Source organism: Heterocephalus glaber, unplaced genomic scaffold (genome assembly GCF_053883595.1).
Source record: "Heterocephalus glaber isolate CG9 unplaced genomic scaffold, H.glaber_assembly_v1.0 deba00001461, whole genome shotgun sequence".
Lineage (NCBI taxonomy): Eukaryota > Metazoa > Chordata > Mammalia > Rodentia > Bathyergidae > Heterocephalus > Heterocephalus glaber.
In genome coordinates, this window is record NW_028258308.1 from 10,127,645 (window position 1) to 10,144,116 (window position 16,472).

At 34.2% G+C, this 16,472-nt stretch overlaps 1 protein-coding gene across 6 annotated transcripts in view; it reads right to left on the reverse strand.

The window, feature by feature from the left end:
• Asb5 (ankyrin repeat and SOCS box containing 5) overlaps window positions 1–16,472 on the reverse strand; it is a 72,369-nt gene that overhangs the window by 9,855 nt on the left and 46,042 nt on the right. Inside the window, exon 2 of one of the 6 annotated variants that reach the window (XM_021264947.2) lies at window positions 2,084–2,245. The exons of 4 other annotated variants lie outside the window; for them this stretch is intronic. In XM_021264947.2, coding sequence (XP_021120606.1) covers window positions 2,084–2,165 — 82 coding nt within the window. In that variant the 5' untranslated portion in view covers window positions 2,166–2,245. Of the gene's footprint in view, window positions 1–2,083; window positions 2,246–8,842; window positions 9,305–16,472 lie in introns of those variants that run through there. One more of the 6 variants, XM_087217021.1, reaches the window with a different exon arrangement.

The following is a 16,472-nucleotide window of genomic DNA, read 5'->3' on the forward strand; positions in this document are numbered from 1 at the left end:
ATAGGATTTTACTGACAATACAAATCCTAAGGGAGAGTACAGTATGTCTTCTCTTTACTGTTGATTTTGAGTAATGATTTATGAGAGCTAATGTGGAACAGCATTTTTATGTGCATAATAATAATCTAAGTACTATGTATATAATCCCATTTAGTTTTCACAATGATTTGAAGCATATACAATACAAATAGAAAAACTAGTAATTCAGGCACCCAATTCTTTGCGTTTTCATCTAAAACAAGAATTATTGATATTTGTTTTTGTGTATTACTTCTCCACAGTGTTCAACAGTGCTATTATATGTCCAAAGCAGAATTGTAATAATGAACACCAATAAATATTTGTAGGCAGGACGAAATATGATGGCAAAGTAATAATTTGTAAGAAAATGGAAATAAAAAGTATTAAAGATATGTACATGTACCAATTCCCCACAATGTAATCATTATATAATGCAAACATGTACTAATAAAAATTTTTAAACTTTTAAAAAGAGAAAAATAACAACAGTGACAACAAAGAAACTGGAACATTATGCTCTAGTTAAACAAAACACATAATTCATCATTACAAACAGCATTCTTTGTGTGACTGACCATGTTTGAACTGCAGCTTCTAAGATAAAAATATCTGATGCTTTATAAGTCATACACATTTGGAAATTTTTTATTACTAAAAACTTGTTTTCTGGGTGAAACTCTGGAGAACTGCAAGGCAAATATTTAATCAATAAAATATGAAAATTATAATACCAACTTTCCAAATAGTTTGCACATGTGAAACTACTACATTCAGTTTAATCAGCAGAGCAGTAGCAAATTAATAAAATTTTAATCAATGTTTAAAAATGATTCAATTTTAATAATCACTTTCAATATTTTTAATAAGCAAGTTTTTCTTTCTTGTATATGATACTACATCTTATTGTCTTTAATATATCTCTAAAAGATACGTACTGAGTTATAGAATGGTGACTCATTATCACTGCCTGTTTCCATTGTTAGCAGCTAACATGACAATTAGCCAGATGTCAGAATTGGCAAAAGCCTGGCCTTTTGGGTTCCTTTTGGACCCATTTCTTTCTAATGGAGTGTGAAGACCTTTAAGGAGAAGCAAAGTGAACAGCATTTGTAGCTGAGGGCTCTCTGATATTTCTCTCCACCAGCTCTCCTTTGCATTCAAATGTGCTTGCTCATCAAATGATTGTTTTAGTCTCTGAACAATTTTACCACTACTTGCTGGTATTTCAAAGTGTGTGTCTGTGTGTGTGCGTGTGTGTGTGGGGGGGTGATCAGTTTGAAAATAGACACATAAGAGCCAAAATACTTATTATGACATTTTTTTCTGAAGGAATAAATAAGAAATAAAGCCAAATCAATCTCTGAAAGGGGTAATTTATAGAACATGCATGACACCCAATGGAAAACAAAATCATTTGTTTTGAATTCTGTTTGTTTAACTTCCAAGCAAGCCCATCTCATTTATATCCTTATAATTTCTGAGAATATCTCCAATTAATCTGGTAATGTGAGAATCAAAAGATACTAGATCATGTTCCAATTTCTGTTTTGAAGTCTTTATCCTTTCCTTTTCTCCACTTCAAGATCCAAAATTTAGCGATTACAAATTTCTATTTAAATATGTACAATATTAAATATATAATCTTTCAATATGGATATGCTTTGTATCAGATTTATAAGCTTTGTTGAGATCAAACGAAATGTAGATACATCCAGGCACAATTATTTAGTAATTTTACAACTGTTAGACTTTAATTGAGTATGATAAGAACAATAAAACTACTTATAAAAATGTTCAATTTAACTCTTTACAATAAATTATTCACTGTGAAATTGTTTTAGAATATATCTGTGATTTTCATCATGCTAATCAAATGCCAGCCATTATGGTTTCTGAAGCTACACAGGAGGTGACTCTGCCTATATTTAGAAACAACCCTAGTTCCCATACATCTAGTATATAATTTACAGGGTGAGAACTTGCCCTGTTTTGTCAATATCACATTGCTAAAGCAAAAACATTCACACTTTAAGATATAGTTTTATAGGTGTCTATATCATACCTAAATCACCATCTCCCCATGGCACTTCAAGCCAGCCACTGCTGAGGTAAATCCGACTCATATTTTTCTTTTTTATCAACATAAAAAAAGTCACTTGTCATTTGCTACTTCAGTTCAGCCATTTTAAGGTGCTCTGAGCTCCTTGTAACATGATCATTCACTCTAAAAAGAAAAACAGCTTTTGAAAATCTGATTTATTTTCAAAATTGCCTTTCTTATTGATTGCTCCTCTTTGAGAAATTGCTTGTCCTAAATTTTATTTTTCTTCTTACAGTGCATGCTCCATAATGAAATAAAAGCATTAAGATATGACCTCTGTCCGTGGCTATGGTGAAACTGTTTCACTATTGGAAAAGCTTTCGCCTGTTCCCAGTCTGAGCACCATCAACATAAGTGAAAATTGAGAGCTAATTTAGCTGTGGTACAGTGGGCTCTCGGGGTTTGGTCACACCCACTTTTATGTAGTGTTACTAAAATAGGAAAGGACGACATTTATCTCAAATGAGGAATTATGAAGAGATGAGAAGCAGTGACATTTTTATATAAAAATTTATTTCACTGAAAAATGTTCATATGTTTTATAGCTCCCTTAGCCATAAAATATTACATGAACTGTCCTCTTCACCATGGAGGGAAATCTATCATGAAGCCAATCAACTTCAATTCAGGATCCCTAACTTTCAAGGATACATTCTAAGACTCTTTTTCTAATTGCATATATTATTTTTCTTAAAAAAATTTCTCAAATATGTATTGTATAAGCTTCAGGCCAGGCAATATTTGGCCCATCCATACTCACAAGTTTACAAATAAATTAAGTCAGTAGTCATTTACTTTTATTGCATGATTTCAGATAATCAGATTGACAGAGCCATAGGAATTCTTGAGGATGAGGTTAAGAAGGAGAAAAGAACATGTTGTGAAAACCAGGTGTTCAGGACTGAGATTGTCCTTGTCTTTCCATTCCCATCACCTCTCTGGAAACTTCCTAGGAATATACTCCACATCTGCAAACGTGAGATTTAGTTGTGCCTTGGCTTCTCTGGAAAGATACACTGAGTTAACACATACAGTACAACTTACTCTAATTGATTTCTTATTGTTCATCGTCAAGGAGCCCTTCATTATGTTGTAAGCAGATAATATAAGGGATAAGACAAAAGAAAAAAAGTAAAAAATGCCTGTAATTTACCTCAAGAAACAAATGAAATTTTCAAAAAGTGAAGGTGGTACTTTCTCTAAAGAATATTCAAAATTCAGAGAAAAGAGACCTAAAATGCTTTTCAAAGAATATTGTTGCTCTTGGAAAATCACTTGGTCCTACCAATTAACTATCATGATCATTGGTGTTGTGAACAGAGGATGCTGACTCCGTAGCATCTAAGATAGATCTGAGATCTAATTCCATGGTAGATACTTATCGACAGGGCCCCAAGTCAGACCCCCACCCAAGCAGACCTGCTACCCCATCCACAGGAGCACAGAGATAACAGGGAGCCAGCAGCCACCCTGCTGCTCCTACCACCACCCTGTTTAACAGCCAGCCTCAGGCCCTTCACCCATGGGACTCTGAAATTTTCAACCCTCTCAACCAGTGCCTCCTCCCCTACCTAAACTCCCCCATATCAACACCACACAGCCTTCTCTCAGTGCCAACTATCTTCTTGCCCTTGGCCCATCTGCACCTAGATGGCAATAAACTCATCACATTTGCTTGAACTTTGCCTGTCTCAGTGGTCTCAATGTGCCTCCATCTGACCTTACCATTATCAGTTATGTGATCTTTGGCATTTAATCAAACTCAGTTTTCTCAACTATAAAGGCAAAGGCAATTCCACTTACCTGGCAAGATTGTAGTTTATGTAAATATATTAGCATCATACTAAACACATTTAAAATATCACAAATAGAGACAAATTCCATTTTAAACAATTATTTTCATAGGTGTTCCCCATGAGCTTTTATATACATCTTATAAACAGAAGAAAGAATAACTTATTTAGAATTATTGAGCTTTATTTCATCTTATTCCTCTTGCCCATAGTTTGTAGGAGCTATAAACAGATAGGTAATGTCAAACTTTCAAGGCAATTATGATACCCACACAGATAATTCTACAGCCTGTGGCTCCTAATTTGATGTTTCCCACAAATTTCAGTCTAGCCATTTTAAAATTCACTTCAGAGTATTCACCTAGATATCTTGCAGATTTCTCAACACATTTCTAAAACCACACTCATCTTTCTCTCACAACCAGCTATTTCTTTTTTGTTTCTTTGTTCACTTAAAGAGTGTCATCATTCCCTCTATCACCTGGCAGTAATAATATGGTCTTTAATTTAAGCATAGTAATTTTCAAGGAAACTTCCTATCCATTAATTAGTTCATATATCTCTTTGAGGCAATTATCAATGACCAGGAAATTCCCTTTTCATCTCTCTCCCAATCTGTCCTCTTCATCCCAAACTCAGTTCTTGCATCTACCTATGCTCGGCCTTCAAGAGATCAGTTTTAGTTCTATGAATATAAATGTTATCAACATGGTGATTACCCTGATTTTATTGTAGAAAGCTAAGTTGGAAAATATTATAAGATAGTTAGGCAGGGCTAGGCCCTCAGGACAGAAAACAACTGAGATACAGTTATTAAAAGGTCAAGATTCAAAAAGGAAGAACTACTAAACCCACATACTTCCCCTAGAGATGAATATCAGTGATTGATATTCCAAATAGGTATCAATCACCTTGGGCAGAGGACCAAAACCTCCCTACCCCGTTCCTTCCAGGGAAATCCTTGTTCATTCCTGTATGCTTGCTACTAACTTGCTTCTCCATTTGATCCTCATTTAATCATTATTACCTAAGTGACTACACTTGTTATAATCCTATTGATTTATCATCGTTTTGTCCCATTGGATCAGTATTACCTAAGTGACTATACTTGTAATCTTATTAGTAGACTGTAGTTTTGTCTCACCTTAAACCAGCCTCATCTCTTGGCTTTGCTCAATAAAAACACTTTTGAGAAGTGCTGTGGGTGGGCAACCCACTCTCTGGTCCCCATTCTTTCTCTCTTAGAAGCTATCTTCCTCTCAATAAATTCTTCCTACTCTTAACCTCCATTGTTCCTAAAATTCATTATTTGGTTTTAGAGAACAGAAACTCGGCATTTAGGATATCTAGCAAGTTGAGAGGTATAATATTTTATTACATTATGTGGATTATTTCCCTTATTTGGATTACTTGGTGCCATATATCAATTTTATATCTGCAGGTCAGCTCTTTTCTTTAAATTCAAGACTTCGGTTTCTAGTTGGACATTTACCTTCTCCACTTGGATATTTAAGTAGACAATTCATTCTAACATATCCAAACTGAACTCTTGATTTGATACTATTAAAATCTTTCTATCAGTAAACGCCAACTCTACTCATCCAGGTGTTCAAGGCCAAAAATAATGTTCCATAATCCTTAATATTCTGTTTCTCACATTCTTCCGGCTGGCCCCAATAACCTTTTCATCTTTACCATTTAAATAATCCAAATTTTGACTATGTCCCATCTTCCACTGCTACTAACCTAGTCCATGCCACCATTATTTTCATCTAACTTTTTATAAAATCCTCCAAAGTGGTCAGTGTGTTTCTATCCATGCCCTTTCAGCAGTCTGTGCTAAACATTTGAGAGTCAAAGCAATTTTTTTTTAAGTCAGAAGGACTCCGTTGGCTTCCCTTCTCAGCAGAGTATAATTCAGTCTTTATCATGACCTACAAGTTTATATGGTCTGCTTCCATTTCAATTCAATTTGAGCATAACCTCCTAAAGAGATTCCTGACACCAGTTCCTACCCATCATCTCTGCCTGTATTCTGCTACTAAATTAAATATCTAAAAACATTTGAGTCCCAGATTGCCCATACAATGCCATTTAGAGAATCAGGAAAAGGCACCCTCTCCTTTGACAGGAAGATCCCACCACTAGCTCACATGCCCAAGCTCTGCTTTCTTGTTACTTGTAGGTTTAAAAACTTTAATGGTTGTCCACTGAATACAGTATAACATTCTTATCTTGGAGTTAAATATCTATAGGAATTAGGTCCTCTTTGTTTTATTTTCTACTACTAACTGCACAGATCACCTTCTTAAACTAAATTGTTTGGCATATTTCCCCATACAACATTTCTTTCTCCTTTCACATTATTGTTCCTTTGTCCAATTCTCTTTCTCATGTTGGAAAGTAATTTATTGAGTTTTTTATTGTCATTGTTTTTCCTGCTAAGCTTGTAGGAACTTATGAAATCTAAACAGCAGTAGCTCGAAAGTTTCTTCTAAGGCAACAGGCTCTGTGTAGCATGGTACATTAGCAGAATAAAAAGAAGAGAGAAGAGAAAGAATAAAGAGGAAAGATGGAAAGCGTGAGGGAGAAGAGCAAAAAGTAGAAACATAAACATAAAGAGAGAAAAAGAGACATAAAGACTGAGACATAGAGACAGAATTTTCAAATTGGTCCCCAGACATAATCCCTAGATTCATGTTAGGCCCATGGCCTTGAAAGGTAAAAAGACCTCAAGGAACAAGATGGTCCTTGGCTGATTTCCTCACACTCAGGAGTCACATTCCTTAAACTTGGCATGATTTCAACAAATTTGTTGGACTTTTGTTTTCAAAGGATAAAATGGACTTAGCCTGTAGATTTATTAGCAAGAAGTAGGAGGAATGAAGGCCAGTTGGGCTCCCTAATGCACCAGCAATGAAGCGTTATGACACAATATTTTCTCCTTTACTTTAAATTCATTGTATCCTAAGTGGTCTGTTAATTTCTAATGGACCCATAATAAATATAGCTGCCCAAATAAATGAAGAATTACTTTTAGAAATGAAAAAAATCTAAAAAATTCCAATTTCTACAGCTTCATGTAGCAGTGTGCATGTTTGAAATAGCAAAATATGATACAGCAAGAATAACTGTATTGTCTTATTGATTGTAAAAATGTTTTTACATCAAATAAAAACTGTAAAATACACAAAAATCTAAATATATATTTACAGATATTACCATTTCACTTATTTTGACGTATATCTTTCCCAATATTTTTATAAACACATTTTAATCAAGATACATACTCTTCATACGCTTTTAATCAGTTTTCATTTAATAGTATCACAGGGTTTTGATTGTTCCATGTCACCAAATGTAACTTTATTACAGTTTAAACGATTACTTTATGATGTATATTTCATCATATAGTTAACTGTTATTTATTTATTTGATTAGCTACCAACTGCTGTTTAAGTGGGTTTTGGTTTTAGGAAATCACCATAATTTGTGAATATGTCTAATAATTTCCTGAATGTAAATTTCTAAAATTTTAATACATGTCATCAAACTACTTTCAGCAAGGCTGGGCCTATCTAAGCTCATATTAATGATGCTGTGCAACTCTGAGACTAAATTTAACACAGGTTTGCTAAGATTTCTCTTTTTGTTTAAGTCAAAACATTTATCCTTTATTATATTTTCAATATAAACTATGTCAGAAACATTGCATACAGTGTATTGTCTTTACACAAAATTAGATTTTAAATAATTTTATAGCTCATTTTCAATTTCCTCTCTGCATTAAATGGGTATGAAATTCATCCTGGTAAATTCGTTTCCCTATTTGATTTATTTATTTATTTATTTATTTATTTATTTATTTATTTTTTTGCTTTTTAGCATCTCCCACAAATTTATTGTTGCTAATACCTATGGTATCTTCTACTGCATAGTTAGGTAATTTACTCTTCATTTACTTTACAATAATTTCCTATACTCTTCTGGGACTTTTAAGGGCCAGGAGGGTGATGCGACTATTTATTCTTGCTTCCCTGCATCTAGCACAATGCACAGCACATAGTAAATACACAATAAATGTTGAATTGTTAAATTGTTTCCTTTGTTGTCAACTATTTTTCATTCAAGCTAGTGTTTTCTCAATTTTACTGTTATAAAGTAATAAGAAGGCAATGTGTTTGGGAAAGAGGAAAAACGAATCTATTTGCTTTTTTAACCTTTTAAAGAAATATTTGACTCTACTTAAAAATATGATTTCTTTGTTTTTAAAACTTACAGCCACTTGTAAGTAATATTCGTCAAACTACACTGGTTACATTGTAAATAGAATTGTCATGTTTTGGGGAGGTGCGAAGGTTATTTTATTTCTGAATCTGCCTTCCTAACATTGAAGTCTTTCAGGGACTACAGTGGAGTTCTACTAAAATTTATGCTAATATATTTTTCTTTTTAAAATATAATTTCTTCCCATAGCTCTCTTTTGGTACTGGCCTCATTTTCCTTTATACCACGATTTTCTTGTATTAAAATTAATAACTTTGCATCAGACCACTTTGAGGAAGTTGTTCTAGTCATGTTCTTGCCTAAATCACAGTTGGTGCTCTAATTTACATGTTTTAAAATTTCCATCTTTCCTGCAATTGGCCTTTTCCACAGAAAACACCTGCTGAAACAGAGAGGCAAACCACAGAAAATCTAAAAGTTAACAGTCATCTTTAATAAACAATCATAAAAATGAGTGAGCAGATGCAATTTTCGTACACTTAACGCTAAAAATACAGTGCAGTCTCTTGGCATGCCATATATTACATTTCAGAACCCACATTCTGGAAAGCAACCCCAGTTTACAGTTAGTATTTGCAAAAACAGCTCAATATACTTTATCTTAGGACACCAACAGATTTGGAATGGTTGCTATACTAACCTTGACTGGTCAGAATACCCCAGCTAGCTTTTCGTTTAGAAGAATACTCCTCTATACTCTCTAGCCTTCTTTTTGTGAGAATCTGCTTAACGCAGTTCCCTTCAACAGCAGTGTACGCAGACATAGTTTTATGGTTTACGTTTCTGTCTGTGACAACTAGGTATCATAAGTACAAGTGCTCTACCCAGAAGAAATAGTAGCGTTTGGATTTCTACCTACTTCCCTTTCCCTTCAGACTTTAACAAAGATTCCTGTGTGCTGACTGGGAACAACTTCGACACAACTCTATTCAGAAACACTGGAGCAGGGCTGGTAGATGCAGTGTGGGGGATGGGCCAGAAATGCTGTAGCATTTTCTATTTTTAAAGCAGAGACACGCTGTAGCCTGAAGTATTTAACTATTTGTGTGATGTAGAAATTAAAAAATGAGGCAAATTGCCTTTCCTCATTGAAACAGAATAGAGATGAGCTTGACCTTTAAAATATGAAAGCCTATTTAAATGATCTAGAAATTGACCAAATGTGAAATAATCCATTGATAATGGCTGCATTCAGAATATTGCAACTGCAGAGCTCGGTCATGATCAGTGACTAGTTAGCCTTTTTCCCTTCATTCTCAAGAATGAAATACTGTGTGCATTGGAGTTAGCTGGTAGCTAGGTCATATTTTAATTTTGTAAGGATCTAAGTTTAGAATTGGCTGCAGTATAAAATCATAGACCTTATTTATAAAGACATGGCTCACTATTGTGATTTTTCTGGAGGTCATTTCTAAACCAAAAGATGTCAGCAGGCAATTTAAGTGCAGCTAAAATTTTTTACCCTAAAAGGTAGAGGAAAAATGTAGCTGGAGAGAGAAAAGGAAAAAGCAGACATGTGCCTGTTATTTTTTGCTGGAATGTGGAGTAGCCTCTGAACTTCCATGGCACTCCAAGGATTAACTGAGCTTGTGATCAGGTTACAGGGGATTAACATATTGAGATCTCTCTGGATGAAAAATGGTGACAGATTCTGTTGTCCAGCTTTAGTTTTTAATCAATGTTTTTAAGGTTCTAGCTTCTGCTGGTGTGTAAAGGGAACAAAATTATTGGAGTACTCCTTCATTAACAAATGAAGTAGGAGAAAAAAATTCCATGAAAAAAATGATTTCCTGTGTATTACCCTATCAATGTTTGGGGCTATATTACATTTCTGATATTTACCTCAAGGAAATCACTAATGAGTACAAAGAATATTCTTTCTTTATCTCAAATGAAGTTCTGATCCATTGTTTGCGTGATGTAGGGCAAATAGTTTAATGATACCTTAGCTCCTTTCTATAAAATGAGGAACTTGGGTATAATCATTCTTTTCTGGCTCTAATATTCTTTGACTCAAATTTTATGATGAACACACAAACAGTAAGATACTACATGAATTTTAGGCATGTTATATTATCATTAAACAGTCTAATTCCCAATAAAATTCAGAATCAGCCTCAACCTAGGCAATTTGTATGGGTGGCACATTCCTAGTGAGGTTAGAAAAGAATAAAGCATATTTACTTGAACCAATTGTCATTAACCACTGGTATCTTGTCCCTTAGTTGATACTCCAAAAGGGAGGATTATCACCTACATAAACCTTACAATAAACCTAAATACTATTTTTAATTAATGAAATTAAAAGAAAAGTCAATTTTAATCTTATGCCCTTTCAGCTTTCTGCTTATGTTGTTGTTAAATAAGTACATTATAGGAAACTTTACTATAAATACTGGAGCAATTTTTATTCTTAAAAAAGTTTTAGGCAGCCTGTATGATAATCTATTTCTGTGCTTGTTCCTGTTGTTATACTGTGTCCTCTGGTTGTAGGGACTGAGTCTGCGTATCTGTTATTTCACAGGTCTACCTCTCAGTTGGCACTCAAAATATGTCAGTTTAAAGAGTAATTCAAATATAGAAAGTCTTTGGTGATAATAGATGTTTCTAGTGTAGTTGGGGGCAAAAGCATCTTTTGGAGGAGAAAAATCAGTATTTTTTCTTTTCAAAAATTTTAAATGGATCAAAGCCTAAATTAAATTTTAAAAGTGACTCCATAGAACTGAAGGAAAATGTTATGGTTAATTTATTAGGAAAAAAAATTGAATAGATTGGGTATGCTCAGTATGTGCCTAGTATGCTCAAATTGACTTCATAAAAAAAAAATCCACAGTGAAATGGAGGTGTTTAGGGAAGGATCCTTTTGCAGTTGAAACAACTAACCTCAAAAAGAGCTCATTGTTTCCAAGAAGTGGCATTTAGATGAATGAGTGATCCATAAATAAAGGTTTATGAAGGTTTATTCTGATGAGATTTAGGTCATACACAACTCTTTCTCTGCTGTCAGAAAAAGAAAATGGAGATAAATATGTTTCTGCTTAGATCTGGTTGGCACTTTCTCCCACATTTAACTACAGAATATTTCAAACATATCTGCATAGCTATCATCCATTTTCAACTTACAACTATTCTTATTTAGTCTATAACCTACTCACTTCTCCATAAACACTTCTAGAATTGTTTTGAAGCAAATCCCCATTTTATCAATAAATGTTTCAATATGTATCTCTAAAGGATGAAGATTATTTGTAATCATAGTGGCAATATCATAATCACACAGAAACAGTAATTCTAAAATACTAACAGATATAGGTTGGAAAATTTCATTTTATAAAGAGAGGTTCATAAACTTAAATTGATGTAACCTTTAAATCCTTTACCTTGGGGAAATAATCTTCTACCTTTATATTTTTGAATCTTTTTTAAAATGTAAGAATCTCATCTTTAAAAAAAGTATTTTTTCTCCCAATTAAAAGGCTCATTAAGTACAAGATGAATACCTCACTTTGTGTCATCACAATAATACCTAATATTCTCTTTTAACTTTTACTTTCAGATTTCCCCCTTGCAAAGATGCATCTGGAATAGGCCATTATTCAATTCTGAGAAGTTGTGATGTTTTGTTTCTCAACCCCATTCTTGCTGTTTTATTTTTATTCTGTTGCATTTAAACATGAATGACTACATTTGTTGGTCTATGGCAGTGAATGAAGGCAGGTGAGGTCTGGGGGTAAGCCTGACATAAACACCTTGGAAGAAATAGAGCGATTGTTACCCAACAGTTAACCTCTGTTTCAAGGGTCATTTACTTTTTGTGTAAAGGTTGCTGGGAAACCTACAGGCCTCAGTCTTGTGGTCTCTGATATTTCCCCTCTTAATTGGAACTGAGTGGTTAGGAAAAGCCATAAGAGTCTGAAAAAATCAAATTTAGAGAACATATGATTGAGGTCATTAAAAACTGTACACGAACAGCACAGCCTAAACACTGTAGTGAAGATGATTTTATCACCATGTGTGTGCAATGATTTGGAAAGAAATGTCATATAAGAAGGTCTTTTCAGTTTTACCAACTTGACACAATTGAAAACACTGCAAGCATAATATATCTAATAAATATAGTTTGAATGAATATATCATATGGATTCATAAAATATGTTTTCATTGTAGATCTTGAAACAAATGGTAAAGAGCATCTGTTGAGAAAATGTATCCCCATGGGCCGGGGATTTAGCCCAGTGTTTCTGCTGCCTGCCTCGCAAGCTCAAGGTCCCTGGTACTAAAAAAAAAAAAAAAGATTAAAAAAACAAAATGTATCCCCAATTTCCAGGAAACTTTAACAACAAAGAGTAATTTTTCTTTTAGCTATTACATAAAGATGATTTCTATCATGCTCAAGTGTTTGTTAATATTGAGAGCTAAAAATGTCTTGAAATATGTAAATCTTGTATGTTATAAAAAAAATACATCTGAGTTAAGAATATCTTAAACTACACTGAATAACTGTGAGAATGTTTTAAAGACACAATCTACATACAGAACAAAAGGTAGGAAAAAACAATTTTAATTAATTCTGAATGCCTGAATGATAAAACATGCAGGGTCATCACAAACTACTATCATATATTAGTTTGCTATTGTGTAATGAATGAATAAGGTGATTAAGTATTACTATTATTGTTCTTAACATATCCTTGAAATAATTTGGTTAGCATAAAACTGAGATTAAAAATTGGAAAGATAACAAAAAGAAAGACATCATTGTCAAAGAAAAAAATAAGAAAATCTAAGCAAAAAATATGGATTCTATTTTTGAAAATAGAAGCTGATGTATCTACAGAGATCACAAAATATATAACATTTAGAAAAAAAGTACATACTACTTTTAAAAATATTTTTTATTTTATTTTATGTTTTTAGTCAGGGTCTTGCCAAATTGCTAAGTTGCCCAGGTGGGGTTCAAACTTGTGATCCTCCTGCTTTAGTCTCCCAGACTGACGGAATTAAAAGTGTATACTACCATGCCTGCTTTACTAATTTTATTTTTAAACTGTAATATATGATGCATAGAAACGAAAGACTTTAAAGTTTGATTTATATGACTATTTTTAATAAATGTTAGTTGGATCAACAATTTACCTACATTTGATTTTACAGACCTTGGTAGAAATGCAGAACTACAGTACTCACTTCAGGGGAGTGTGGTAGTTAGGTGCCTCAACTCTGCAATCCAAGCTAGATTTAGTTTGCTGATATTTTGTAGCTATATTTTGGGGTAAGTTTGGCCTGTAATTATCTTTTCTTGTGGTGACTGATTCAGGTTTTAGTAATGGATCACTCTGAATGTTATAGAATAAAGGCTATTTTATACCAATTGTATCTTCTACCACTGGAGGAGCTGATTAAGAAGGCTCTGCCTCTGATGTTGGTCTCAAGTCAGTGTAGGCTCCCTGACCACAGTACGATGTGAAGTGGAGGAGAGAAAAGATGAAATGGAACTTACAGAGAAAACCTAGAACAGTGTTGATCAATTTCTCCATTCTCAATGATGAAGGTGGTCTGGGGAAAAGCTGGTGCCCTTCACCACCAAGCTGCACAGACACCTGGCCAAAGACTCAGACAAGTCAAAAGAGGAGATTTGATTAGGGCTAGGGTCTGGATGTTGCTAAGTGACCAATGACATGTGCAAGCAGCCACAGCCCCTGGTTCCCTACAGTAAACTTCAGAGTGTCGAACTGGAAGCTCCTCACTGCCATCCAAACCTCTTCTAGCCACTTCTCAAACAGAGCAACACAAGGAAGGAAAGCAGTTTTGGCACAATTAAATCAACAGAGCACAAACCCATCACAAGTAGCTAATGAACACAGAAGGGGACAGGTAAAATGATCTTAAAATAGAGACAGAGGTTAACAAGAAAGAAAACACCTTAAGAGAAGAGGAGGAACTTTTCTTTCCTTGATGGCCTTTATTCCAAACTGCAGTGTTACGCTCTCCAACTGCCCAAATCTGCTGAATTTCTGCTTCACATCTAAGAGCAGCAAGAGATTAGTTCTTTTATCTTTGCTGAGGAACAACTGTTCATCTTTATGGAACAAAGCATCCAAGATGACCTATGAATTTTCTTTCAGCACTGAAAATGAATAGAGTGGGAAGGGTGAGAACATTGCAGATAGAGGAATTATTCTCTTGAGTGGCTGGGGAGCAAATTGCCAATAATATGCTTCAAGTGAAGTTGGAGGACCCTTGAAAGGGAGTGAATAAATGAAATATTTTGTGCAAGACCACAGGGAATCTTCTCAAATAATTGTCATTACATGTTATTTTCTGACTTTGGGCTGTTGTTCTGGGCAGTTCAGTTGAGTACACTTTCCAAGTTCTGGAAAAAGATGGCTGAGGTCATGAGTACAGTAAAGTCATGAAGAGGTAACTTGGGTTCTCAATGCTAAAAGCCTTTTTGGTACAAAGAATGGTTCACTTAAATTCAAAATAACATGAAAGGATCATACTATTTTGGAGGTAAAAGTAGATCTAGATATCTTCTACTTAATGATTTACAAATGGCTGCAAAAAAGCCTTATTAGCTCAATAGAGTTACAACAAAGTGTGCCCGGGGTGTAGGGCTCTGTCTTCAAACTGCGCAACTTCTGCTCCAGTAGTTTACAAGTTGTGCTTCCAGATTATTTAAAAAGCAAGGGTCAATAGCCTTAGAGAGATTCAAAATTCACTGATCCTATCTAAATCCCTTATTTTGCAAGAAACTAAAGCCCAGAGAGGATAGATGGCATCCTCAAAGTCACCCATAGAGTTAATAACAAAGCAGAGATGAGCTGTTTTAGCCTTGACTCTTTCTAAGGAACTATTTTGCTACAGACTACTACATGTAAACAAAGCTAAACCAGTGAATATAAAAACAAGGATGGCAAAAAAGACCTAATAATCAACAGCACCTACATCAGAAGGTTTTTGTGAGGATTAAATTGGTTTATAATCACATGTTTAGAACTGCCCTTGGTGTGTATGTAAGAACAAGGTATATAATATTCTCTTAAAATGACTCTCTAGTTCTTTCATTCTCTTTTTTTTTACTTTGTTCATACACTGTTGTGGCTTAAAATTTTCAAAGGGTCAAAAATCCACACAAGGAATGTGAGCAACCTGTGTTCTCTGGTCTGACAACAGCTGCTGGGAGAAAATCTGATGTGCACCACGGATAAAGACTTAATGCAAGAACAATTTTACATCTAATCCTTCTTTTCCCCATAGCTTAACCACAAATAGTTTTATCTCTACCAAACGTAAGCTCATGGAAGATTTGGATGCAGACAGCAATTGGGGTGTTTATGTTGATTTTTTTTCTTGAAAATTAAGCTTATTTGTAAGAGTACATCTTTAATACATCTCAAGAACAGAAAGCGTAGAAAATCAGGAGTCTCGGATATGTAGGCCTCAGCTATCAATGTCATATGTAAAGCTGGCATCACATTCACTTAGCACACCAGTCCTGAGTGTTCTTCAGGTACTCTTCTCTGCCAAAAGGAGGCCTAGTCGCTGAGGGGGAATACTGGTTTCTCTTTCCCTATTGCTATAGTGACTGCAAGAAAATAGAGTCCTAACACTGGAGACAAAGCATTCCTCCCATTGCATCCTCTATAAATCTACAGTATGGATGAATCAGCTAGTTGCATGCATGGGCAAAAGCACAACTTCTGTTTTTTGTTTGCTTAATCATTCCTACCACTTTTTTAATAAACAGTTACTGTTAATTAACGAGGATTTGGAGCATAGGTATAACAAACAAAATGCCTTGAACCATGAAATTCTAGTTTTTAACAGGTATTTAACAGTTTTATATCAGCTATATCCCTTTTTGTAACATTTTCTAAAACTTAATAATGTTCTGATCTGCTTTAGAGAAACAAGAGCAATCTCCTTTCAGCTCTTCTGATATCTGGTATTTGTGGTGTTTTCTGATTGCTGCACTGAGAAGCACCATGTTAAGGATCTAATTTTCTGTGAACAAAGACATAGTATTTAATACTCTTTTAAGACTGATATAGAAAGTATAAAATATTAAGAATTAAAATGTATTCATATAAGATGAAAATGTGAACAAGTCGTGTTCTTCTCCAAAAGGAAATATTCTTGGAATTACTAAGATGTGAAGAATATATATGAATATGTTAAGAGCCATGAACTGATTCCAGTTAAGAAAAAATATATAAGGACCTGTTTGCTTGGATTGAGGGTAGTTAATACTGATTTTATGGAGATAG